The sequence below is a fragment of the Pocillopora verrucosa genome, chromosome 11 (genome assembly GCF_036669915.1).
Source record: "Pocillopora verrucosa isolate sample1 chromosome 11, ASM3666991v2, whole genome shotgun sequence".
Taxonomy (NCBI): Eukaryota; Metazoa; Cnidaria; class Anthozoa; order Scleractinia; family Pocilloporidae; genus Pocillopora; species Pocillopora verrucosa.
The window spans coordinates 13631955-13659600 of NC_089322.1; the positions used below are offsets into that span (position 1 = coordinate 13631955).

General features: G+C 39.0%; 3 protein-coding genes across 7 annotated transcripts in view; 2 read left to right on the forward strand and 1 right to left on the reverse strand.

Moving 5' to 3' along the window:
* Nucleotides 1–2223: 2223 nt before the first annotated feature.
* The window catches only part of LOC131794526 (conserved oligomeric Golgi complex subunit 5), a 31023-nt gene continuing 5600 nt past the window's right edge, over nt 2224–27646 (reverse strand). Inside the window, exons 13-25 of one of the 2 annotated variants that reach the window (XM_066173900.1) lie at nt 24098–24251; nt 23482–23643; nt 23138–23237; nt 15654–15764; nt 15251–15316; nt 8470–8573; nt 8130–8199; nt 7964–8031; nt 5767–5875; nt 5492–5568; nt 4873–4999; nt 3971–4050; nt 2224–3559 (exon numbers count right to left, since the gene is read on the reverse strand). In XM_066173900.1, the coding sequence (XP_066029997.1) occupies nt 3442–3559; nt 3971–4050; nt 4873–4999; nt 5492–5568; nt 5767–5875; nt 7964–8031; nt 8130–8199; nt 8470–8573; nt 15251–15316; nt 15654–15764; nt 23138–23237; nt 23482–23643; nt 24098–24251 (1346 nt within the window). In that variant the 3' untranslated portion in view covers nt 2224–3441. Of the gene's footprint in view, nt 3560–3970; nt 4051–4872; nt 5000–5491; nt 5569–5766; nt 5876–7963; nt 8032–8129; nt 8200–8469; nt 8574–15250; nt 15317–15653; nt 15765–23137; nt 23238–23481; nt 23644–24097; nt 24256–27646 lie in introns of both variants that reach the window. The other variant, XM_059112041.2, reaches the window with a different exon arrangement.
* Nucleotides 10461–22569, forward strand: LOC131794525 (two pore potassium channel protein sup-9-like). 4 transcript variants are annotated; one of them, XM_066173902.1, is made up of 5 exons: nt 10461–10515; nt 10940–11105; nt 18633–19012; nt 20327–20830; nt 22185–22569. In XM_066173902.1, the coding sequence occupies exons 3-5, from the start codon at nt 18700–18702 to the stop codon at nt 22523–22525; spliced, it is 1158 nt and encodes a 385-aa protein (XP_066029999.1). In that variant the 5' UTR covers nt 10461–10515; nt 10940–11105; nt 18633–18699; the 3' UTR covers nt 22526–22569. The 4 variants fall into 4 exon arrangements, with proteins under 4 accessions (XP_066029999.1, XP_058968022.2, XP_066029998.1 ...); XM_066173901.1 differs by lacking the exon at nt 10461–10515 and adding an exon at nt 10577–10837; XM_059112039.2 differs by lacking the exon at nt 10461–10515 and having other exon boundaries at nt 10576–11105; nt 22269–22569.
* Nucleotides 24295–27645, forward strand: LOC131788959 (uncharacterized). The gene has a single exon (XM_059106048.2). The coding sequence runs from the start codon at nt 24350–24352 to the stop codon at nt 27548–27550; it is 3201 nt and encodes a 1066-aa protein (XP_058962031.2). The 5' UTR covers nt 24295–24349; the 3' UTR covers nt 27551–27645.

Here is a 27646-nt window from a genome sequence, read left to right on the forward strand (position 1 = left end):
CTCGTTTAGAGCGGCCCTTTGAAACCTTGTTCCGACCAAGTTAGAAAAAAATGTTGCGTTGGAGCCAACTGAGCCAGAGGTGGTCCAGAAGGTGCCAAAACTTTAATTCATACCAATCCTGTCTATGTACGAACAGAATACAGTGAATGTAGGCATAAGAATCGAGCTGAGCGAGCAAGGAGCTCGAAATGAGAAGCGGTATAATCGTGGATTTAGAAGCCATAGATAAAGTCAGAGTAAATTCAATTAGGCGCTTATCATGATTCTCTCCTAGCCTAACGAAAAAAATTCTGAGAACCGCTTGAAAGCTACCACCTGGGTTGTTTATCATCTCTTACATATCAACTAACGGAAGGCGTATGCTTTCTAACAATTTAGGCTTGCATGCTCCCCGCTCTAAAACACCCTAAACGACAAAACCGCAAAGTTGGCCCAACTACATCAATGTACTGTGTTTAAAGTTTGGACGTGACTTCCTCAACGTTCCGGAAAAACATCTGCTTCAGCAAACATAACGCGTCAAAAAGATTAATCATTACGCAAAGCGTCACAAGCATGTTTATTATTCGATGAATTATAAGCAGGAATATGTACGATTAAGGTTTGTTCAAATCGTTTCCTTTCTGTAAAAGTAATCTGTAATATCCTTTAAGGAGCCTTTGTGAAGCGATTTAATCGGGAAAACCTTGATTTCAAATGTCTCCCACAAAGATCATACTTTCCAGTATGTGATTATATTTAGTACATTGATGAAAATTTCTCTACAAACGCTCTTCAACTGTCAAACAATTGAGAGAGAAAACCAATTTATGTTTTAGCGAAGTATTAACGATGAGAGGCACATAAATAGATTTCGAGATGAAACATGAATGATGTTTCCGTTACAACTAAATAATTGCTTAGAAGATAATTAAAAAGCTGATACACAGAACCACAAAGTTTTTAGATCTATAGATATATACGTAATTCGTGACTTTTTACACATCCATAAGCCAATCGAGTAAACAAACCAGAAACCTGTCAAAGGTTAATAAAAGAGTTGCGACAAGTGAATGTAGTTGTTCGTGACTCGAGAACCCATCAGATAAACTAACAAGGATTAAAAAACCCTCTTCTCCCTATTCATACTTGAAGTTTCAATCAAAGGCATTATTATGTTTGACCTTGATTCACCCGATTCAAATTCTTCCCTTAAAGAAGCAATAAAATCAAACAATGAAACCATGTTCCTTGTATAATTATGAACATGACAAACCATTCATCATTGAGCACGTAGCTTCAATGCGTCAAACCATCTTGTACAAAGGATTCTCTATCTATAGAGGCGGAAATGAGAAAACCACAATTTCAAACAATACAGATCTCTCAGGTGTTCGGCAATCTTTTGTGAAGATAAAGTAAAGTAATATTCACTGCAGCTGAAAACTCTAGCAACTAAAATCTAACTCTTTGAAGGAGAAAATACTTGCAGAACTGTGCTGTCGATGAATTTCTACCTTCGTAAATATCTAATATACATATCCGGCCAAATAAACATTTAGGAATCAAGTTTAAGAGGCGTCCCAGACAACAGGACGCCGTACCTTACGGGTGTGCCATTAGGGGGGGTGTAACCACAAAACCGCTAAAGAAATCAACTTTGCCCACTTTCTTTCAAGAGGAAATTGTTTTGCACATTTAAGTCAAAATTCCTTTTTCTCTTTGTTTAGAGTTCACGGCATTTATCTTCGACTTATCTCTCAGCCGTGAGTAAATATCTTCATATGCCTCACAAGACCCCCTGGTTGATAACTGCGTTAATTACCGGATAAAACAGACAAATATTTAAGATTTTATCATGGAAGGAAGTCCTCTTCACCGTTGTTTGTATAGTAGTGTATAATAGTGAATATACTAGGCGAGGAAACTCACGAATATGGGTGAATGTGCTATTTTAGCAAAATAATTCTTAAGAAGATCTGATCTGCCGTCTACAATGTAGGAGGGTATCAATAAGGGGGTAAACTCTCACATATGGCTCAGCTTGCATCCTAACCTCAGAATTAAAATACCAAGGTCACACTCCAAGATCCAAACATTCCTTTTCAGTTAAATATGTACTCAGCAGAACCAGCGCCAGGGGGGCAAGCAAACCCGTCGGAATATTCCCTTTTCGCATGCCGTTAGTTTTGTGTAACATTTCATTAACTGTTAACTCTCCACGCGTGCAAAGACGGTTTAAAGTTGAGTTCTATCAAATACCTTTATTCTATTGGCTTTTAAGTCCAAGAACTACAATCTTGTTTTAGTCAAATCTTATTCAATCTTCACAGAAATTTCCAAGACTCCACGCTACGTCTTCACTTTTAGCGGTGCTTTTCCAAATCCCCTTTTCAACAATCCACGTTAATTCCCAGTTCCTCTTAATTCCCAAGCCCAGGCTAAGTCCCTTGTTGTTCGGTCCTTACTGGTCCCATTTATTCAAGCCCCTCTTGAGTTCCAATGATTTCTAAGCCCCATCCAAGTCCCTATTGTCTATGCTCTTACTTGGCCCTTCATTCTAAGTTCCTTTTACTTATATATTTTAAAACCCCAATTGAGTCTCCATTTTCCATGTATCTGTTAGGTCCCTCTTTTCCAAGGTCCTATTATTCCCAAGTCCCCTTCCAGAAGTCCCTTCCAGCGCCATACTTTCCAAGTCCCCTTTGGTACAGCACTTACTTCGCGGAAAGGCTATTCTTGACGTAATCGCTTCTTCCCGGTACATTACGACTATATAATTTTCTAAATATTATATTCTCAATAAATTAAACATGAAGTAGCAGTGTGTAGCTAACAATAGCTGTTCATTTTCTACATACTATCTTAACCGAGTACCACCCTTCGTTTCTCCACCAAACCCTTTTCCATTTCCCTTTTATTGATTCGGTGGCGTTACACAGAACTTACGAACATTTAGGGAATGTGTTCCAATTAAAGTACAGTATCAACTAATAAACCCTTTAACCCTCAAGAGTGACTGGCATCTAATTTCTCCTTACAATATCTCCTCTGAATCATACATTAATATCATGAGAATGAAGGAAATGATCACCAACTAAAGAAACTCTTGATTGTTGGGCAAATTCTCCTTGTCAGTACCTTAGTAAATGTACAGAGAACAGTATGGAGAATATGCATACTGATGTTAGGGTGTAAAGGGTTAAGAATGTAAGGAGTAAGTGTTCGATGTTCGGTGCCTTCTACATAAGGCGCTATATACATAATGGACTCAGTATCATATCCCTGCTTTTTGTCGACCAACAATAAAAAAATAACTTAATTCTATCTTCTATCTCAGACTTGCTGTAAGGAAATATACTCCAGGAATATGCTACGTTATTTTTTGGCTCCTATGTTGTTGTTGTTGTTGTTGTTTTCGTGTCTGTCTGTTTGTTTGTTTTTCTTCCAGTCAGCAAAGTGTTAGGAGCCCTGTGTAGCTCTCGCAGCTTGAAGAATCCTCAGCATGATGGGATACACTGGTGCAAATTCTTTTTCTCCACGTGATCTGACCGACTGAACGTATGCCTCCAGTGTGCCTCTGCAAATCACAAATAAACAGTCAAATATGGTAAAGACACTTGTTAACGCCTGTAATCAACCGACTGCTTGAAATAACATTGGCACCTTGTCTGAGTTAACTGGCTGTCCCACATTCTAACTGACCAAAAGGCAGACTGAAAGAAGGAGTTAGTGACGGATGGACAGATAGACAAAAGCGGGTTTGGGGGAGAGGGGAGGGGATTGGATAAACGGACGAATGGTCAGTTAGACGAACGAGCAAGTGGACATTCAGTTGGGTGGGTCGTAAGTACTACGGGGTAACCTTAGACGCCCAAACGGCCGGCCAGACAGGCCGACCAAATTATTGACTGATCGATAGTTATTATTATGACGAACATTTTACCCCATGGATAAACCAACTTCTCATTGGTCAGAATGACACCCTTACTTAATAAGTGCAAGTTTCTCTTCCTCTGATGTGTGCTCATCCAACCATTGAGAGTAGAAACCCAATGACCATCCTGCCACCTTCAGACAAATCAAAATTAATTTTAGCCGACTTACTACTACATGCAGCGTAAGGACGGCTTTTCGATTGAGTTTAGTAAAACCTGAGCCAAAGCAGTCACAACAGCTTGTCAGAACAAAGGTAATTTCACCGAAAGTTCATAGGAATTCTATGTAGAGACACGCAAACCGCTCGACGCGCGAGAGAACGCGCGAGTCACAATAAGTTTAAGAATTCTTTCAAGGGGGCGCGAGTTTCCAGGATCTCTTTCAAAACTGGATTCAAAATTTCTATATCAGCAACACTGAAGTCGATTTACATGATGATTTAAACCGTGGGCCCAACAATTTTTAAAGAATCTTGAGTTAAGTTGATGGAGGGCTTGATTGCGCACAAGTGGATAACAGGGCTAAACCATATTTTTTTAGTGGCAGTCTTTTACTATTAACCCTTTAAACCCTAAGATCTTAATGTTAATTCTCCCCTGTAGCTGTTACACATTTCCTTGTAAGTTGGTTACGAGAATTTGTTGCTAGATCAAGATCACTTCTACCTGAGAGGTTGGAGTAATCTCAATACCTATTTGCTGGACAGTGTATGGATATTATAAGGAGAGGTTACATGTCAGTCACCTCCAAAAGTACTAGGGTCTTAAGGCTGATAATTTCTAACCGTAGCAATAAAACGGTCGTTTCTTAATTCAAAATGATCTATATTTATATTTAGTTCGTTCTCTCTGATATCAATTTCGCACCCTTAGAGATAAACCTTAATAAAGAAGAAACTTCAAAGGATGTCTGTGTAAAAGAAAGCCCGTAGGGCTGGAAAATGAAGGTACGTACCTCGTGAGGAGATTTAAGTTCGTTTGGAGCGCGTGAAAACAAATGATGCAATACCACACTGTGAGGAAGACTTTCTCCAAGGGCCGGATTATTTACAATATCTTCAGAGGTTTGAAATAATAGAGGTCTGGAAAAAAGAAACGATTTCAACACTTTTGGAAGATGCAGCTGTGTACTTGACAGCATCCATCGAATAAATGTTTCTTTATCTATCTGACCGTCCGTCTGTCCGTTCGTATGTCCGTACTTCTGTCCGTCGGTCTGTCTATCCGTCCGTCTGTCCGCACGAACGTCCGTTCGTAGAACTGTGCATCAGTTTGTCGGACCGTCTTTTAGTCTTCCTGTCTGTGTTTTTCTCTTTGTTAGTCCGCCTTTTTCGTCTCACTGCTGAATAATCTATCTGTCTCTTTGTCAATTTCGTCCGTGAATCTCTATCCTTCCGCCTGGCCGCGTGCCTGTCTGTCTAGTTGTCCGTCCGTCTGAATGTCTTACTACATGTTCGTTGGTCCGTCTGTCCATGTACGTTGGTCCGTCCGTCTGTCTACCTGTCGGTGCACTGTTATATCCTTCCGTCTAGCAAACACGGGTGATGGAGAACGTACAATTACGCGCATCTCACCTAAAAGATCTCAAAAGTTTGTAGGACTTTCCTAAATCTGACACTTTGTGGCATAATGGACCAACAGCAAACTCAATCTAGACAAAAACAAAAACAACAACAAATATAGTAAGTTACCTAGTAAATGTGGTTGGGAATGCAGGTGTGTCAATGGGGAAAGTTACTACGGAAACCTGGGTCAACACGGGCAGTTATTCGCCTCAACAACAGCAAGACTAAACAAAAATCCCATCCTGAATCCTTGGTTAAGTAATGAAACTGTGAAAACAGCATACCTGAGCCATGTCAGCAGCAAGCTTCAGTTTTCCTCCCTCGCCAATGGCTCTAAGTAGACTGGCGTGACGAACAAACAGCTCAATAGTTCGACACACGATCTCTTCCAACCTAAAAAGCGGAAGGATTCAACAAATAAAAGCAAGAAGCATGTTGAACTGTAAAACTAGATGTGCGGTTACCATGGAAACAGTGTTGTTGAGAGCTTATGAACTCAAGCAGCCTGCGTAGCGTTGTATTTAATCCAACGATGGGCATTGTAATTCTCTCCTCTGACTGCGAGACATTTCTTTATATCAGACATAGTTTGAAGCTACACTGGTTTGCAGATTTAATGAATGTAACCGAAGAAGTTACAATTCATAGACCCAACGTTTCGACACTCCTGTCTAGTGCCTTCATCAGGGGTGATCTAAACGCTGCAACAAGAGGTCCTTTTATATGATCACTAATTAGCGGCCTTTTTTCTGACGAGGTGTAAATAGGCGTCAGGAAGCAGACCGCCATCGTCACGATTTAAAGGAGCGTGGGCGGAGTTAATGTGCCAAGCCTCCAAACAAAGGCGCTGGTGGTAACGCCGATTAGTAGTGATAATTTTAGAATTATCCCACCCAATTGTATGGTTGGTTAGGCAAGTATGCTCCGATAAAGCTGAATTTTCCTTTTTGCAAAGAAAAACCGCTTTTTGGTGCTCTTTTAACCGTGTACCAAACTGGCGTTTGGTCTGTCCGATGTATTCGTTATCACAGTCATTGCAAGGAATAGAATAAATGGCGTCGGTTCGTTGTTCTTTCGTGACAGGATCCTTAGGTTTGGCGAAAATATGCCCCAAAGTCTGAAAAGGTTTTTGAGCAACTTTAACGTTGTGGCTATTCAAAATTCTCTTGATGGGTTCAGTAACACCCTGTATGTAAGGAATAACAGCAAAACCAGTCGCTGGTTCCCTTTCATCAAGAGCGTTACTATTTGTAACTGGTTTTTGGCAGTTACGAAGAAAAGTTTTTGTATAGCCATTTGCCTTTAGGACATTGGAAACATATTTCCTCTCCTCAGCCTTCGAATCGAGTGATGATGGTAGACAATCAGCCCTCCTAAGTAAAGTTTTGGCTACCGACTTTTTATGGCAAATAGGATGGTGAGAATCGAAAGCGAGGTATTTGTCGGTGTGGGTGGGTTTACGATAGACACTTGTCTCTAAATTACCCTGAACCCCTCTAGACACATTTAAATCAAGAAAGGGCAAATGTCTATCCTTTTCACGTTCAAGGGTGAATTGGATCGACGGCTCTACTGAATTCAAATGCGACAAGAGGCGCTCCGCTTCATTTCCGGATACCGCAGAAATAACATCATCGACATATCGTTTCCAGAAAAAGGGTTTAACCGGTGAAGTGGCTAAGGCCCTTTGTTCCACGTCTTCCATTACCATGTTAGCAATGACAGCAGAAACAGGCGAACCCATAGCTGTACCAAAAACTTGTTGATAGTATGTGCCGTTATATGTAAATTGCGTGGTTTTGAGGCAAAAAGACAGCAGATGAATAATATCCTCCACAGGCAAAGAAGTTCTTTGTCCTAGGGAAGCATCTTCTCTGAGTCTTTCCTCCGCAACCTTAACGGCAAGATCAACTGGGATTTTAGTGAAGAGCGAAACAACGTCGAAAGATACTAATTCTTCACAAGCGTCAAGAGTTTTATCTCTTATGAAATCCGTAATTAGTGATCATATAAAAGGACCTCTTGTTGCAGCGTTTAGATCACCCCTGATGAAGGCACTAGACAGGAGTGTCGAAACGTTGGGTCTATGAATTGTAACTTCTTCGGTTACATTCATTAAATCTGCAAACCAGTGTAGCTTCAAACTATGTCTGATTGTCCACCTGGTTGCCGTGTGAACTTTAATATATTTCTTTATATATTAACGAAGAGAATTTGATGCCATATCAAGCCGCCTCCTTCTGGCTAATACGTATCACTACCCTCATCATTTGCTTATTGCAAAGCGTACTAATACTTTAAGGAGAAGATCATTTCTGGAAGTCAAGTGGTTATAGCGACACAGCCGTGACGAATGGCACAATCTCTGATTTCACACCCCCCCTTTTTATTCTCCTTTCGGCTAAGATGATCACAGATTCGACTCAGTCGACAAATTTTGGTGCACATAATTGAATCAAAAAAGGGTTGCGTGTTGCTTACCTTTGCGAGAGAATTTCTCTGCACTCATAAAGTGCAATGTAGTTCTTTTGAACGTGTATAATAAAATCCTGAAAGACAAAACACGTAGGATCCCCTCCTCTAAGTAAGAAGATAAAAGGTTCAAAGAAGGTCAACAAAGTTAACAAAGGTAATCCTCAGCCCATACCTGCAAGTCTTGAATGTAACCAGAACATGGCGCATCCGGGTTATCAGCAATGTCACGCGACAAGGTGGAACTTCAATCAAAAATATAATAGCAGTTATTTGTTTTAAAAAAAAGACCAATTTCTCTCAGTCGACGCAAAACCTTAAATATATCACAATAGTTGGAAAAATATAAAATGTTTTCCTTGTACACTTAAAATTAAAATTTCTACGAAAGTCGCAATTCTTACTAGACTAATTTTTAATGACTATAATCGCAGCATGTTGTCTTCCTAAGTGCGAGAAACGATGAAGTTTGAACGTCGTAAACTTCCCAGCTTCTAGGAAGTGCATGGACTCACCTTGTGAAATCTTCGGAATGCATCTTGAATATATGGTTTTCCAAATCACGGCTGATTGCATCAAGCAGTGGATCCAAAGCCGAATTAATCAGCGCTAGAATTCCCTGAGGCAAAAATAATCAACTTTAAGGCCAAGGAGAAAAACAGCCTATCAGCTCTCATTAATTCAAAACAAATCTCATCACTGACAAAGATACGACATTGTCCAGAACGGAAGAACAGGGAAATACGGGTTCAATGTCAGTATCTGAGCAACTGCATACCTACCCCTCCCCTTACCAAACATAAAATCTCACTTATTATCAGTTGACTGCTGTTAGGTTAAAGGAGGGGTAGGTGCGCAGTTGCTTAGATACTGACATTGCTCTGAAACATGTATATCAGCTGATGGCGTGTCTGTTGTTGGTTAGTCTGTTTCTTTGTTTGTCTAACGGAAGAGTAAAACAAAAAAAAAACACCTTCGTAAGACAAAACTTGGGTTTGTTAGGTATTGTGGTGTCTAAAAGCAACCACAGCACATCACGTCACATGGAAAAAGCTTTATTCCCACAACACCTAATTCCCGTTCCCATGGTGAATATGAAACCGCTGTCCCAATACACGATGGTGTCGAACGTAATTTAATCTTTGTAGATAGAAATAAGAGAGATGGTAAGTTTTGAGCTAGGTAAAGAAATAAGGAAAGAGGTTTTTACGTTTTATCACGAGCGTGGGACAAAGAAAAAATTCTGAGTCCCCGTGAGGAGTCGAACCCCCGACCTTCGGAGCGCGGAATACAAAGGTCTGAGGTTCGATTCTTCACAGGGACTCAGAATTTTTCTTTGTCCCACGCTCGTGACAAGACGAAAAACATCTTTCTCCAATTTAATCTTAGTCGAGAATATGAAGTGTCGTGAAACATTCAGTCGACCCTCGGCTAATTTTCGGAACATAGTCGGATAAGTCTGTAAATTCATCATGTCATTAGTATGTTAGCATTACATATTTGTAAGGTTTAGCACACAATAAAGCATAACAAGTTTTTTTCTTCATTTTCAACTCTAGCAAAAAAATCACGTTCGCGAACGCACACGAACTACGTATGGAAATTGAGTATTCCGCCCAGGTATCTGTAAATAAGGATAGATTTCAGCTCATTACCATTGTGTATTGAGATAGAGTAAGCGATCTTTATCAATGTATAAGGGGGGGAGGGGGGGGGCATTTATAATTAGTAAATTAACGTTGGCAACTCAGCACGAAAAGCGCTCGCTCACGATGTGTGCCTTTCCGCAAAACTGAACATCACACAGGCCAAGGTAATTTGCGTCTTAAGACATTGTTTTCATCGAGTCGGGGGCATGTAAAACCGCTTGGTTTAGTATCAAATTGAAGTTAATTAACCGCCATTTTGCGTTCAAACAGCTGGTATTGATGCGGATCTAGACGTCAAATGATCAAATAGGTGGTCAATTTCGCTGATCGATTACAATTTTATGGAAAATTAGTTCACGTTACGACAGAATCTCTGTCCGTAAGATTTGCAATTGATTAGCTTTCACCAGGGGAATCTCGGAGAAATTAAGAAGTCATTGATAACATAAGACGTAAAAAGGTTGTAAACAATTTGAATGCGTTTCCAAAACCATCGGCCACGTTCAATTCTTGTCGTATGGCCAAGACAGCTTTAAAAAGCGTAAAAAAGGCTCATATTGGCGTAGAAACATGCAAATCGCATTCACTGAAATCCAAGAGTTCGCCTGGTTGAATTACCACAAATTAAATCGTAATTTAAGAAAAATTGACGAGAAATTTTTAATTTACTCGCGTGGAAGTGATAAAAACTAATTGAGGTCAGAGAACGCGATGAATTGAACATTCTAACTAAATTAAACTTGCACTGACACTCTGTCCAGCAAGAAATGGACCATTAATCTATCGAATCGCCTTTACTTTGAAAAGAGACATTTGGAATCATTTAAACATTCTCGTGTCTCCTGTGTACTGATAAGAATCTTTTCTTTCCTTGACAAATGAAAATAGAGGCCCGTTTGTCCGCGCTTTCGTGTGAGTAGTAAATTCCAAATTTTAATTAGAAATGTGTTTTGTGTAAGCCAATGATTGAATCGCAGAGCAAGAGTCGCTTCATCAACAAAATGGTATTCCCCTGAAAACAAACCAGTTGAATTGAGATTAATTGTTTGACGAAGACAGTTCATTTGCAATTCAAAGTACACGGAATTTTCATGACATCCATGAATTACCGTAGAAGAAGATAACATTAGGAAAGCCAAGAAAGAGAGAAGAATTATTTAAACGAGACAACAGGCCAGTAAACAAAACCGAAAATCATAACATCGAAAACTGCCTGGAGGAACAACTTGTCTATGCAAGTTTATTAATCTACAAAATCGCTTTGCAACGACGAAGAAAACCCGTAGTAGATTGAAGTTCGTGCGTAACTTTCTGTTTTTTTTATCGTTAACTACAGGATACAAGAGAAAATTTATACCATTGGACAAAAGGCGATGGAATAAAATAATACCTCGTGTTGGATGAGATATGAGTTTTAAAAAGACTTGATGAGTTCTGTGGCTTCACTAGTATTACTTTGAAGTCATCTTAACATCACACGCAACGCAGCCACGGAAAAAAAGGTTAGTACCCAAATAAATATATGATCAAAAAGTCATAACTCTGAGACCGGGCGCCGGAGAGAACAGCAAAAAAAATGATGTACTACGCTTCTGAGAAGTGTAGCTCAATGAGTGTTGTTGCCCGACGCAAATTAAAATCAAGATAAAATTCAGAAATTAAGATCAGAAATTATTTAAACCAAAAGTCAAATGAAAAGAAAGGGGATTTATTCAACGATCAAAGGAGCAACAAAAAGTTAAATCTTTTCATTCCTTTTCAACGCCTAAGCTAGGAGCAATTAACGGAGACTAGATGGTGCTGAAGTTAAAAATAATTGATCGAACATGTTCGAATAAGCAAACTTTCCTCTCTTGTACCAGGAAAAATTTCTAGACTACAAAGTTTGGAAACGAAAACAAAAATGGTTGTTTTATAAAGTTTATACTGTTCCTCAACATCTAATGGTTATTTACCACCATATTGTTGACGATAAACGTAAAAATCTGAATGCGAATGGCCCATGATGGAGATTCGAAAATCTGCCGTATCACTCATATAATTTCTATTCGAAAAAAACGTAAGTATTACGTATCTGCGTCAAAAAAACGACCCTCGCTATTTCAGCGCGAACAAAGAAACCTAAAAAAACTTCATGCCCCAATATATCTCGATTAAAGGGCTATTTTCTAGCAAAAAAAATGATTTAACACTTCATTGATACAACTATCGCACGCGTTGTAATCTTCCGCGTGTGTATGAGCACGGGTACAACAAAATCAAACGAAAACCTACGCATATTTACAAGAAATGCCTTGAAAATTTCCCTCTCCTTATCCATTTTAAACTAAACTTTGGGTCTAGAATATTTTCAGTTGTGAGCATTTTGTGGTGGGAATATAAAATCGGATGCATTAAAATAATACCGAGTAGTTTGAGAAGGATAATTTCAGCGGAAGCGCGACCACTCAATCTTCTCGTGAGCATTTAATATTTGTCACTTCCGAAAAAAACACAACATACGAAATGACATTTGCAACATCCGCGAGCAATTCAATTAGAAAGCGCATTTCATCTTAATTTGTCCTCCACAGATGAACAAAACTGCCGGAGTACATATGCACAGCTGAGAATCAGACACAATAGGTAATGTTTACGATTTGCTCACAGCCTCGCACCAAATGACAAGTTTGGAAATCGACTTTTGTTCACCACACAAAAGTGCTTTCACTATGTACGCGAAAATACGACTCGCCTTGCGAGCTCAACACATATGCAAAAATTCACAATAAAGCTTTCTTGCACGATTAAAAGAAAATCGAGTCAGTAAAAGTCAGAATGTCAAACATGCAAGATTTTTGGAAGCTAGAGAAAAATAAACATTAGGCGAAAAAAATCTCAATTGGGATTAGAATAATTAGTGTAGAAGAAACAGGCCAACTCTATCGTTTTATTGTGGTCTCTATCAAAAATTGTTCCGACTTCGAAAAAATATGCGCATATGCGCATGCCCAATTCACAACCCACGCATTCTTGCGTATGGCGGACGGTTTCCTGGGAGAACAACTGTTTAGGAAATACCTCAATCTCAAAATATCATTTCTCCCTTAAATCTTGACAAATCAATGTGCGGGATAGTATGAAGAATAACAAATACAATCAATTACGAGAAATTTTCTGGAAACTTGTAATTGTTTGAAGCCACATACGAAAAAACTCAACCTGAACGGTGGAGTCTTATTAACCGAGTTTTGACAACAGCCAACATCTTAAGCAACGATATCGAGCAGAAAACAAAAATTACAATAACAGTAAAACGTACTATAGAGAAGGTTTCTTTTTATAAATAAATTAACTAGGGTGAATAACAAAATGAGGTGGTAATTATCCGTTAAAAACGGCGTCAAGAACATCACACACTATCACAGTACCACTCGTTTTACGCTATAGAACAAAAAGAAGTTTTGCTTGTAGCCTCATAGAAGAACAGGTGAAGTTGTAAAAGGCGGCTTAAAAGGTTACGTAGGAAGAAAATTTGTGGTAAATATAGCTGTCTGTTTACGGGAATATCCGTTAAAAGACTTTCTCGTCCATTCATAATTGCTTGCATCCTTCTCTCAGTGTTAAGGGTCCATTGCCTCAGTTGTTTATTTGCGAAACTCGAAAATAATGTAATTTTCGACCGCTTTCAGCGATCCATGCTGTCAAAGTCTATCTAGGAATGACAGCAGCTCTCCTTACTTCTTTCATTCACAAGTGCAATTTCTCACATCCCAGCAGGACATAGTAAACATGTTTATTCTCCGTGCGTAAGTCACATATGACCCTCTCGAGTTCAAAAGTCACCGAAAACTCGCTTTTGTTTCATATAACCGCGTTCGTGACCATAGAGTTCCTGTAAGTTTTCTGATTTTTTGTTTGTTTGGCCGTATATCGGCTTCGTTGTCTGTTTTTTTGCGTCATCCGGATATCCATGTCAATTCATACCCACTGGTTATATGTAAATAGGAGGAATTATTTATTCTAAGGCACAAGAAAGGCACAATATCAGGAAAAACCTCGAAATTGCATATAGACACAAAAAACTATCCCAAGCAACCAAAATGTGGGTGGTTGAAGTCTCAAAAGATGATCGACAAAAACTTGGAACCTCTGCCGCATCAAACCGAATAAGTTAACTACTCAAAAAGAATACTCAAAACACGAATATAATTCAACACTTGTACTCTTTTTCACTAAAGGACTCCGATTCCACGCCAGCTGCGCATATTTCTTGCCTTTTTAAAACCTTTTTCTTACACGGAAGCCCCAGTCCAGTGGACTAGGTCATCTTTATGAACTTTATTTCCAATAGCACGGAAGAAAATCTTGGGTTTGAGTTTTACCAAAATATCGTGACAATTTTCCCCGCAAAATTATTACCGAATTGAATATAAAAACAACAAAAAAGCATCAATGGGCAAAGAAACCAATAGATCAAATTTGAGTTACAGCAGAAGATCAATTATAAAATGTTTGTTTGATCAAAGTTCCGGTCGTCATAAAATAATCGGAAATTTACGAGACTAATTGATCTGTGGTAAAAAAGAAAAAGAAAAGAATTTTGACAAGAGATTATCAGATATGATACCACAAAGATATAAAAATAAAAATGCACGAAAGTGCTTGATTATAACTATAATATAATTTTTCAAAGCGGCCGGCGATAAACTGGCTTTTTAAGAAAGGATGAAAGATATCGGATTACCAATTAACGAAATAGAATCGACTTTTATTTTTAGAGTTGAAAAAGAAGATATCAATTACTAGCAAACTTCCAATGAATGCAGTTTGCATTAGCAAAGTTAGCGCCGGTTTAAGATGGAAGAAGAAAAATTTTTGCATTCAGGAGTGATTAGTACTAAAATTCTCCTTACAATTTCCCAACAATGTCATAAAAGCGGGTAAAGAGAATTGAGGAAATGATCATCACCGAGATAAATTAATTTTAACAATAGCTAACAAAGAAATGTGTTAACATCGATTGAGAAAATTAGTTTTCAAGAAATTTTCAATCTAACGAATTTGTTCTGCCTCTCTAAGCTGTGTGATTTGTCTCAAAGTGGAAATTTACAGGTCAAAAACTTAGTACCCTGCAATACCTGTGGAATAATCAGATTAAATTATCATATAATCTATTGCTGTCAGAGTCTTGAGCCATCTTGGAGATAACCAGCAAAAAGAAATTTAGACGTTGACTGATTGAAAAGACGCCGAGACATTTTACAGTGGTTTACTGTCAAAAAAAACAAAGACAAATGACTGTGAAGATGAAAATCATACTTGTGAACTGCGGACAAAGAAACGAATATGGAAGCGATCTTTGCAGTAATGACCACTACTTAAGCCGTAGTGAAAATAAGGCCTGGAAAAAATTCACGCCTGTACGGGATTAGAACCCATGACCTCGGCGATACTGGTATAGTGCTCTTCCAACTAAGCTAACTAGCCAAATGGTTGCTGGTCGTTAGGTTGGTTCCAAATAAACCCGTGAAGAGATGAATAAATGACTGTAAATATATGAAAATCATATAATTCATATAAAAAAACAAAGACACTACGTAAAACGACTGTCGTTGAATTAACACTTCAAAAACGCAAACTGGTTTCACTACAAGCAAAATCTTACCTGTAACCCGGTAGATATTGCATCCACAGCAACACCAGGGGACTGAGACCACAGACCATCCACAATCTGAGAAGTACAAAAGTACATAAAATGGAAGGCATTGTGCAAAGAACAGGATTTTAGTCAGCCGTGAAGACATTTTTGACAGTTTACGTTAATAACAACATCAAATAAGTTCTCGGTGAAACGCTAAACTACAAATGTTGAAATTAGTCAGAAGTCAACGGAGGCAGAAACACATCGAGAAAACAGAGTGTTGTAATTCTACTATATTATACATAATGATGACCAGAGAAAAAGTAGTTTTCCTTTTATTACCCTGTCGTCCGAAGTTGTACAGCTTTAAATTACTGCAGCTTCATCTCTCACGCGAAATCAAATGCGAGACTCATTGAACAGTTACCTTGATCACGGCTTGGTGTAATTGAAACAAACTGTTCACAATGGCAGCGTTCTTTTGCTGAGCTGGAGTCACGTGGTCATATAACTGATTTCCTTCGGGCCCCGCGGCGAGCTGTACAGAGAAATAAACGCAGTTTTCGTCACCAAAACACAACATTGTTTCATGAAATATAACAATTTCTACTGGGAAAAGAGCAGTTCACCAACGACTCTTAAACGACTCTTCTGATCACCATGACAATACATGGGTACGGGAAGGGAAAATCATGATTCATGAACCCGGTGCAAGTCCGGGAAAATCAAGTATAAATCCGGCATGAGCAGGTATCACATAACTAGCAAAAAGGAGAGGAAAATTCAACCAATACCAAGGGTGGAAGCTTAAGTGTCTTGAACTTATGCAGGACAATAAAGACCCAGAAAAAGGCGGGAAAATATGTATCCAGTTCCAAGAGCGGGAAATATGCAATTAGCAGCCACAACGAGCAAACGTATCGCTAGAAAAAGAAAGTGGGGGGGAGGAGGGGAAATGTGTGGCTAGTGATTAGGTAGGGAAAACCTAAGCATGTAAACAAGAGTTTAAAAAACTGTAAACAGAGATTAAAAGAGGTTCATATTTCCTGCTTAACTTGGAAAGACGGAAACCCCTTGCAGCCCTATACAACTCAGTTTTAAGAAAGACTACCTTTGAAAATATTTCCGACCCTTAAGATTGTCATGAGAAACCTAAGTAAACGACAAATCTTTCAATTCAAAGTAATGCATGACGTCGAAATCAGCTGTGATGCAGGCTGAGAAACTTCAAGCTTGTTTGTACACGTTTAGAAAACCTGCTAATTAAAGCATGTTTTCTTTTGTTTTCACGCGTACTTTTGGGGAAATTTGCTCTTAATTAACGGCACGGATTAAGTATCGGTTGTAATGAGACAAAGAGTTTCAAAACCCTTAACAGCATAAAAGAACCGCAAGTAGAAATCACCGCCGCTGACAAACAATACCCTCAAAAATGGTGTAAAATAAAACCGGTGCAACTCAGGAAGAAATACGTAAAACGGAGGATTTTAGGCAACGAACGAAGTACAAAGCAAAACCCTAACAACGAAGACAAAATGGGAAACGTAAAACTCAAAACGAGTCATTTTCCCAAAGAAAGGCTTTGAAAGGTTTGTTTCAATGTGCTTCTTTTGCAAAGTTGACGCGTTCTGTCTCACGGAAACCTTACATGTTGTATATATTTAGGCCACGATGATAAACAAGGAAAACATTCGCAAGAGGTTTCTCTTTTAGCCCAGCTGTCTGTAAGAATAGATCTCTTAAGCGTGTATGTTTTATTAACTTATTTCAGTTCAAGTGATAATACTCAAGAAAAATGCTTCTTTTTTTTTTAATTTCCACTTAATAATATGCATGTGTACGTATAACTTACAAAGATAGAGCTAAGAATTCCCTTAAGACCTGAAATGGGTAATAAAACTTACATTCTCATTTCAAAGGCGACATTTGCCAACATTGTCGACGAAAACATGTAAGTTAGGGATAAATTGAAAAGCAAAACAAACACCACTTACAAAACAAGTGTAAAATTATTTGAATCTCATCATGGATGAAAATTTGATGATGAAGGAAAAACAAATCACTTATACTTGATAAAATGATGTAAGGAAACAACACCAGATGAAAAACTACTAAATAATTTTAATTGACTGGACTCGTAAGTCAGAAATAGGAACGGAATCGGATTTTAACTAACGACATCTACAAGCATCGGTTCTTTTAAATTAATATTTCAGTTTAAAATGTACAACTCTATAGTGGGGTTTCATTGCAAGAAACGATACTTTCGTAGCACGACACAGGTCTCCATTCGTGTCATGAAGAACCAGTCAAGTTACAAGAGAGATTTTGCAACAAATAACAGTTCGCTTCGTTAAAAAAAATGTAACCAATATAAATTATTAAACTGAGCAATCAAGAAAGATTTACATAACGCAAATTGAAAGACAATGTTATACAAAAAAAATAACTCTTGTAAATCTCCGAACAAACAAACGTTCCACATCGAAAATTGCGCGCATTTCGGTGATTTTAGACGTAAAGGAATTTTTAGACATTCGTGCAACGTTTCACTTTCTACCATTGCGGTTACAACGCAGCTGGTTTAGTTGCCATTATCATAATAAATAAATTTTAGTAAGACTCGTTATGGTTTCAAAATGGAATTATTTTCTTTTCTAAATCTTTTAAATCTTTTTAATTAAAATACGAACTTCAAATTTTCCTCTGAGAAGTTTGTGATAGCCAACGAAGAGTGAAAAGCTTGAAAAAGTTTAAGAGTAAAAAGAAACCATCGAAAGTTAAAGCGCGTGCCTGAAATGTGCAACTTGCAATCGAACTAAGGCCAGAACCAAATTCACATGAAGATAAAAAATGCAAAACAAAAGCAACAAAATCGACGTTATAGAGGATTATCACAAACAAATGGCATTAAAAAGGCTCAGAATTTTGTGGTTTGGGGTTTGCAATGTCCCTCTCTTAATCCATCAGCATTGTCTTCGTATCGGTGACATTGTTACTCAAGTTTAAGTTGTCAGCAGGCTTAAGTGTTGCTGCAGTTTTTTTCAAATAGTTGCGACATATTTTCAAAAAACACTCGTCGAGCTACCATAAGGAAAGCTAGTAGAGAGGGAGAGTTGTCTGAATTCGCCCTTTGCCCAGGAATTTCAGACACCGCGACGCCCAAAAGGTTCCATATTGGGTTAAAAAGGTAACCTCGATCGTCGCTCAAAAGAATATTTGAACAAAATTACTATTTCTATTCAGATGCAAAATCCTTGAGCTAGAGATCACCAGCCATTCACTCGCGAAAATATTCCCAAATTTTGCCCGAATTTCGCATAATGACGCGATCTAACCCCTCTCCACATGTGAGGTGATATATACTTGTAAACTATTTATGCTTTGGAATTTGATGTTTTCGCAGAAAAACTGCAGTCTTGAGACCTTCCGCTAACAAAAACTTCAACTTTCATCCAAACAAGTGAACAGACATGGAAATGAAAAGGAAGACAAGAACACTTTTTCTGCGAGTTGCCATGTTAATAGTGTACCTCACATCGGGTGCGGCGATATTTTCAGCACTAGAGCACGATGGGCAATCAACTGGTGCCCACTTTGCAAAGAAAATCGATCAGTTAAAGGAGAATATGACGCAAAGATTTAACCAAACCATGGATGTCATAGACCTATATATTGCGGAGCTTCGTTTTCTGTTTGAAAAGGCGCACAGATGCAAGTACAGTCACAACGACTGGAGTTATTATCAGTCATTGTACTTCGTTGGAAGTGTAACAACTACAATTGGTAAGAAGTGAGCTTTGTAAATTTAACATTCACAAAAACTTCCTTAACCCCTGAGGATGTAAAAAAAAAAAGTAAAGCCTTTATACCGGCCCAAGTGGCCCGTGGGGCCGGCGCTTAACTCCGGTTTCCTTTAGCATGAAGCGGCTACCCATTTGTACACCTGGGTGAAGAGAAGCACTGTGAAAGTAAAGTGTCTAGCCTAAGAACACAACACAGTGACCCCGGCCAGAGCTCGAACCCGGACCATTCGATCCGGAGTCGAGCGCACTAACCATGAGGCCACCGCGCCTCTTACAAGAGGATGACTGGCTTCTAATTTCTCCTTACAATATCGCTCTTGAATTAAATGCAACGGTCATGAGATTATAGGAAATGATCACCAATTTAAGAAACCCTAAATGTCAAAAAAACTTCTTCTTGTCAGTACCATAGTTTTGGTAAAGAGAAAAGTGTGGGGAATGTGATTATTAATGTTACAGTGAAAAGGGTGAAAAATCGTAAGAACAAAAACATTGACATGTAAATATATCAAACAGTACCATATGGAAGAGCCATACGGTAGCTTTTATAAAAATAGGCCAAAAAGTAGGTTGTAATATATGGACTGATAACTTAAAGTCAAACCAATAAAACAGGATCACATGAAAGTTCTATTCAGTAATTTTCATTTGAATGGTCTCAGTCAAAAGTTTCATTCACGAACTCAAAAGTTAGAACCACATATGATAAATAATATCGAATTTGAAGCTTGGTAGCTTCATGTATTATGAGAATGGCAACACTCTAGGGTCCCATTCACAATTGAAATAATGAAACCACCTGGCAGAGCATAAATTTATCTCATTAGACGTTTTGGTGTGTAGTATCGCTGAGTATTTTTACGGGTTGTGCCGTATTTTAACGAGCCTGTAGGGCGAGTAAAAATACAAACAACGAGTAAAAATACGCAGCGACACTACACACCAAAACGTCTAACAAGTTATTTATTGTCTAACTGCCCTTTTTCTTCCAAGTCTTTCCGCTCATTTCTCATAAGGAGAGAAAAGAAAAGCGGATAGAGACACGTAACGCGCGCAGCAGACTGGTTAAACAGGTTTTTTTTACAGTACAAAAGAACCAATTCCCAAATAACCGTACAATATTGCAGGATATTCGTACTCTATTCGCGCGTTATTTATACTCTACTTTGTGCAGTTGGATAACAATAAACATTATCTAATGCTCAGTAGCTTCATTAAAATGACCACACTCTATAAGGCTGTAGTTTTATTTAACAGAATCAGGAAATAAGACAATTTGTCTTTTTTTTTCCAGGATATGGACACCTGGCACCCAAAACACAAGAAGGTCGACTGTTTCTAATCTTTTTCGCTCTCTTTGGCATTCCATTGAATCTACTGACCCTACAATCTATTGGTGAACACATCAATTATGGCATTCATCTGCTGATTAAATACTTCGAAAAGGCTGCGTTTGAGCGAGAATTACCAACACAAGAGCATATTAAATGCTTTGCCATAAATACCCTTCTCATTACGCTCTGGATTCCTCTTGGTGGAATCATGTATTACTACTCTGAGCGAGAATTCGGCTGGACTTACCTAGACTGCGTTTATTATTGTTTCGTCGCGCTAAGCACGATTGGCTTCGGGGATCTGGTACCGAATGAAGGCAAAGAGCCAGACTCGCCTTACGAACGAGGCATGTGGATAGTACGTGTAATGTACTTGGCCCTAGGCCTCTCGCTGTTATCAAGTGTTTTCACTTCCGTTTTGAGCGCAGCGAAGGAAATCCAAAGTGTAATACCATGTAAACGAGGTAAGATGTAAGGAAATTTGGCGCACTCAGTAAAACAGTATAAGCGTCTCTTTGGTTAAAGTAGATTTCACGGGTAATATGGATATTTTGGCTACCAACTGAAATCTGGGAGAGTTTTGTAGTAGGTAAACATCAAGCAATACGTAAAAGCATTGATATAAACACTTATCAATGGACAGGAAGAACGTGGTTTGTGTCAATGCGTTGTTCGTGTTTCCGTGTTTCATAGTCACATTGACATCCCAACTGACTACGTTTTAAAGTGAACAGGGGCAACGAAGAAAAGCAAATATGTCGACTGGTTAAAATACTTGCTGTAGAAATTCATAAACCGAGAAACAGAGCAACCACAGCTAAAACTAAATATACGTAAGATTGTAAAACACCTAAATGATTATGAGAAAAATGGAAAAGGGTTCATTAGGAAAGAGACCCTGGACACGGACTGCACAAGCTTAAAACTCTTAGCTATCATTCCCTTCATAGTCACGCCGTATACTTGTTTCTCTAATGACACAGTCATCTCTCGCAGAAATAGCACTACGTTCTTCCCGCTGCAGCGTTGCGTTACATGTAACGTAACTTCACGATATAAAGAAACTTCCCTTTCGATATTTTCGTCATGAGCACTCTTCTCGACTAAACTGTTTCTTTTCTTCAGACAAGCGGTGTAGGCGTCCAACTTACATCTGACTCTAGTCTGACTCACTCCTTCTCAATCTCAGGTCAGTGGTGAAGGGCTTTCTAATCCTCTATAACCACCTTGATATATCTCTTGCACATTACTTCGGAGATTCTGACAATACTTCATAAATGGCGGATTCTTATTCTTACCACCTCTTATTAGGTTGAAGCGGTTGTCATTTTGGTAAGTAAGGGTTGATAAACCAAAGTTAAAAAAAAAGGAGAGACAGGGGTGGGGAAGTCTGTGATCGACTAGCATCCCGTCCGGGAGTACTGTAGTAACAATTCTGAATGGTCGCTACACGCCACAGAAACTAGGAAAGGTTTTGAATTGTAGTATTTGACCCATTCAATGAAGGAAAAACCTCAGAGTTAGCAAGTTGCGAGCTAAACTTTAAGCCTTAGCAAGTATGTCTGTGAGCATTTTAGAGGTAGTTTTGAATTGGTAAGATCAATCTAGTTATACAATTTCTGGAGTAAGTTTTACAGCTACTGAACTATAATGCTATGAAAATTACTTCCAAAGTTTAGATCGCATATCGTTGGCACCCGACATACGAAAGGCATGAAAAATTAATTCATGGATAATGCTTTAAAGGAAACGTTACGAGCGGGTGTGAGCGAAATTTTAACCAATCATAGCCACTAATGAACCTAACTGATTCTTCAGGAACGTATCAGCTGAATACAACAAAGTCGCATACAGAACTGAGAGAGATTTTCAAATTTTCAAAGGATTATTCTTCAACTGCAGGGGTGGAAAATCAAACATCGTCAAACCTTGGAAGAGATTTCAAGTTCGAAAGAGATAGGCCTTCTATAAAGTCCTACAGCAATTCTACCATAAGCACAAGCATCGAAGAACTGAATTTCCCTGATAATTACGACAGCAAAGAACGTCCGAATACAGTTGAACATAGAAACGAAACGGAAACTTGGTCGCGTGAAGATAGATCCAGCAAAGAAAATGGCGATAAGTTAGAGAAAAAAACAAGTGAGAATATGAAATAAAGAAAATAATGAGATAACGAACACTTTACCTCCTTGGCGGATGTAGAGTACTTCAATTAAATATTAGACATATTTTAAATTAATTGAGAATAAATAAATTTGATTTATAAATCTTTTGTTTATACAATTTCTGGAGTAATTACACGATGTCTCCCTAAAACATTCAAAAAGGAGAGTTACAGAGTTGTCGCCACTTTTTTCGCCACAATTTTTTGAATAGAAAGAAGTGACCTGAGTTACTGCGCTCATATTTTATAGTAAAAAATCAGTGACTAAGCGCCAAGCCATCTGAATAAGAACGATTTGTAATTGAGTGTCGAAAGTAACCGGAGATTGCATTGGTTTTTCTTTTCTTCGCTCTGTGATTGGTCCAGAAAACTCGAGCCGCTCTCTCGACCAATCAGATGCAAAATTAAAACCAGTCGCGACTTCGTTGCCCGCGTTTTCCCGCGCTTTAGGCAGTTTAGTTGTTTTTACTCAAGGTTCTCTTTAAGGTACAGTGTGTTGTCCTTTCTCCTTTGGTTTTTTTCTACGACAATCTATGGAAAAGCGCTCCACAGGCTAATATAAGGTTGTATTGAAAGGAAATAGATATCAAACCAAGTCTCTCACCAGTTCTTCACATTTTGCTGTGTACAACTGCACTGTTTTGGCGACATTTCTGGCTACAGTTATTGTGAGTCCAACATCTACACTGGCCACACTCAGCTCACTAGAATGATACGAAAAAGCATTCAATGATTTTAAAAAATTAGTATTTTTTTCCTTTTTGCAAAGAGTTACAATAATTTATCAAGAGATAAGAAAAATACAAATCAATCCAGTTTCAAATCTTTCCGACTAATATTCAATTTTCGCTACGTATTTTTTAAGGAAATATAAGGTGCATTTAAGAATGCGCAGACACTGACTGACATGCACGTAACGTATTCCACACAAGAGTCATGGTTTCTTACCTTGAAATCGTCTTGGCAATACTGGCTAACTCCTCCTTGGAAGGGGGGTTCCGCGCACCAGATGGGAACACCAGGTTAATTGGGTCCAGTAATCTGGATAAAGATCTCGACAGGTAGGCAATTTCAAAGGGGGCTAGGCTGTTCTTCAGGGCTTGCTCTGGCCTGCGAAAAAAAAATTTATAGATTGGTTGGTGCTTAATTCAGCCTAGTTGCTTGATAGTTATTAGAAAATGCTTTGTGCATGGAATAATTGTTAACTATTCAGTGTCATCTCGGCAACAAAAGTAACACAAAGTACGATATAGCACTATTCAACAAATAAAGAAGCCTCAACTGGGCTCTGGTCTGTTCACATTTGCTTTGACAAAGGGTTAACGCTCGAAACGTCATCTTTGAAACTCTTCACGGTGGCCAATTTAAGTTTTAACTCAGTTGATAAAACCAAAATACATTTTTGTAAACAGTTATGTTGTAAAGCACGCTGGAAGCGGCTAGAGCACGAAGGAAGTGTAGGGGGAAACCGGAGAAGTACATGTAGTCGAGTGTTTCTCCCACTTCTTGGGGACTCTAGCCGCTTCCTAAGTGCTGTACATTACATTAAGTATGTTTAACGTACCTCAAACTAAACTGGTCCTCAGCGCTTGGAAACAGACTAAAGGAAGGTTCAATTTGAGGAACAATGCCAGGGGTAGGAGCATTTGAGGCACCACTAAATTGCTGTAACCGAGACCACAGATCATTGTAAAGCCGTAGTAGTTTCGGGTACTCTCCTTCAAATATAATAATATATAGATAATATATGCATGCCAATATGGCTGCCACGCTCTTTAGAGCTCTTGCAGTTTTCTATATTTTTACCTTCATAACTATGATAACAGTCGAAAGAGCTTATCGAAATCAATCTTTAACATCAAGATGCATTAGTTGGATGGCTAGATTTGAGCTGAGAGTATCCCGGTCTCGAAATCTCCGGGTAAGAAGGGCTATGGTGAAATGGGACAGTCGAGGCATGGTCTTCCTGGCCGCCCCTGAGAAGTTTGTTGTGCTCGACATTACTGTTAATATGGATGTCCATCCACATCCTGGACCTGAAGAAGTGGATAATGACCACGGTAAACGAAAACAGAGCTCCAACTCCTCGGACTCTGCTTGTCAACCTGCAATTGGGTCAGTCAGAATCCATTGCTCTCACAATCGTGACAGGCTACTTTCGCTGAGACGTTCGGCGGGCCGACCTGCGCCTCATGTTTTCGATACCCTTAAATCCCTGGGAATTCTGAAATACAGAGGTCCGGGATTACGAAGATTGGGGAAAATTACTAAAAATATCTCTGCATCGCAACACTCCGACAGATGTCGACCCATTGAAGTTGTTAAAACCCGGCGGTTTGCTAGACCTTATCGCTTCCAAGATCCCGCTAAGAACAGATATCTTACAGCTATTCCTCGAGAGCCTACTAAATCATCTACCGATTGCTCGGAGTTTGCCGTTCCCAAGTGTATGTTCATCAATATTTGCAGTCTCGCAAAAACTAAGAACAGAGTGCGTGCGGCGGTTGGACTTGAGGCTGACTTGCGATCTAAAGATATTGATGTTTGTGTCGTATCGGAAACACACCTCAAACCGGCACAACCGGATGCGATTGTAAATATTGAGAACTATTCCATCTTTCGTAGAGACAGAAATTGGAATGGCAGAGATATGCGCAATAAGGGTGGGATTGCTATATACATCAGGAACAATCTTGCAGTAGAGGATGTTTACCGCTCTAGTCTTTATGAATTAATTTGTATAACTCTGCGACTTCCCAAGGGACATCGATTTGTAATATGTGGAGTTTATCATCCTCCAAAATTTAATTATGCAGAGATCGATCTAATGAATCATCTTGTAAATACCGTGGATAATATACTAGACAAACATCCACAAACAGTTGTGTTGTGCGGTGGCGATGTCAACAAACTGGATATCAAACGCTTCGAAGAAATGTCTGGTTGGAATGCTCTGGTTAATTTCCCCACCAGAGGGAATTCTTGTTTGGACAACTGTTTCACGAACCGCACGGATCTCTTTTCAAAGTGCTATCCCTTTCACATGCTCTCCAAGACGGATCACATGGGAGTTATTTTACCACCCGGTATAAAGCTTCCACCTATCCGCCGTAAAGTATACGTGCGTGACCAAAGGGCTCATAGAAAGCGTGATCTGTATATCGCGTTGGCGAAGGAAAACTGGGATGATATGATACAGGAAACTGATGTCGATGAAGTGGTTGGTAGGCTCGAAAATACCATCCTAGGGCACCTGGATAGCTGCATGCCTCTGAAAACAGTGCGCATGTCTTCAAGAGACCCGGGCTGGATGACTCCGCTCGTTCGATCGATGATACGAGCCAAATCACGCATATCACTCAGTAATCTAGACCGTCTTAAAGTTATGAATAAAAGGATCTCTGAAGTGATTTTCAGAAACAGAAGGGACTTTATCGCCTCTATTGGAACTCGGGATTGGTGGAAAAAAGTGGATAAAACATCTCAGCGCCGCAAGCCGGTGATTTCTCTATCTCTTGGCCACTACGAACTCAACGCGTTAAATGACTACTTTGGTGACCTATGTACTGACCACGCCTACAGAAAGCCAACACCTCTGGAGATTAGTGAAGATCAGGAAGTCCCAGAAATCTCAGAGCGACAAGTCCTGAATTCTCTTATGCGTATAAAGAAAACAGCAACCGGACCAGATGGCATCCCGTATACTATATGGAAAGACCACGCCGAGCTATTCGTTCCAGTGATCACCTGGATTTGGAATCTGTCTCTTAGAACACACGCCTGGCCTGTCTCTTGGAAAAAGTCAGACCTGTACCCCTTGCCGAAGGTTGATATACCTAAGGGAATATCAGACTTCCGCGGAATAAATGTGACACCTGTCATCGCAAGGTGCTTTGAGAAAGCTGTCTTAGGAACACACGCAAGGGAGACCTTCGATGAACATTCTGGGATCTCACAGTTTGCATACATAGAGGGAGGGAGCTGTACCAATGCTCTACTGACTATCCAACATACTGTCAATCAATATCTTGATATCCCAGAGTGCAAAGCGGTACGCCTATTCGCTATGGATTTCAGCAAGGCTTTTGATAGTGTGAAACACGATCTCCTCTCACACAAATTGAAGCAACTCCCCCTAAATCCTTTTATAGTTAACTGGTATCTAAGCTTTTTGGAAGACAGGCAGCAGAGAGTCATTAGAAATGGGTTTATTGGAAAATGGAAAAGTGTCAACAAAGGTACCACCCAAGGAAGTGTCAGCGGGCCGCACTTGTTCAATGTCTTTCTCAGTGATTTAGAGATACACTTGGACAATAAGAGCGTGCTGGTAAAATATGCAGATGATACAACCATTATCTCGCCTGTGATAGGTGATAATGACAATTCTATCGCACTGATTAATCAGTTTTCCCAGTGGTCTAGAAGTAATGGTATGTGTAGCAATCCATCTAAGTGCAAGGAAATCATTTTCCGCAAGAAAGGTTGTACAATAGAGTTTCCGATGGTGTCTGGAATACCACAGACAAAAGAGCTTACTATTTTAGGGGTAACATTTCAGGAAGACAGTAGGTTCATAACACATATTCGGGAAAAACTAATTAAAGCAAACAAGTGCCTGTTCATTTTAAGATCTTTAAGGAAAGAAGGGTACAATCAGGCCGAAATAGACCATCTGTTTCTAAATCTGGTTCTACCAAATATATTATACGGGCTGTCCGTATTTGGCGCTGTAAATTCCGAATTAACAACAATCCAATGTTTCTTAGATCGATGTTATAAGCGCAAGTATACATCCGATCACATTAATGTTTATGAATTGTTAGTTCAACAGGACACGCGTATCTTCAAGAATGTTTTTAATAATACAATACACCCTTTAAGAGCTATAATGCCAAAAAAGAAATTAACCAAGTACAATCTGAGGAAAGAGACAAGTCACCATCCTAAAATAAACACTGATAGGTTCAAAAACACGTTTGTTAATCGCTTAATTTTTAAACATAATCTAGTCTTATAATTTTTATCTTGATTTTCTCTGTAATTTATATATATACCTTCTTTTAATGTTGTAACATAGGATATGTGATTATTTATCTTATGACTTAATAAAGAT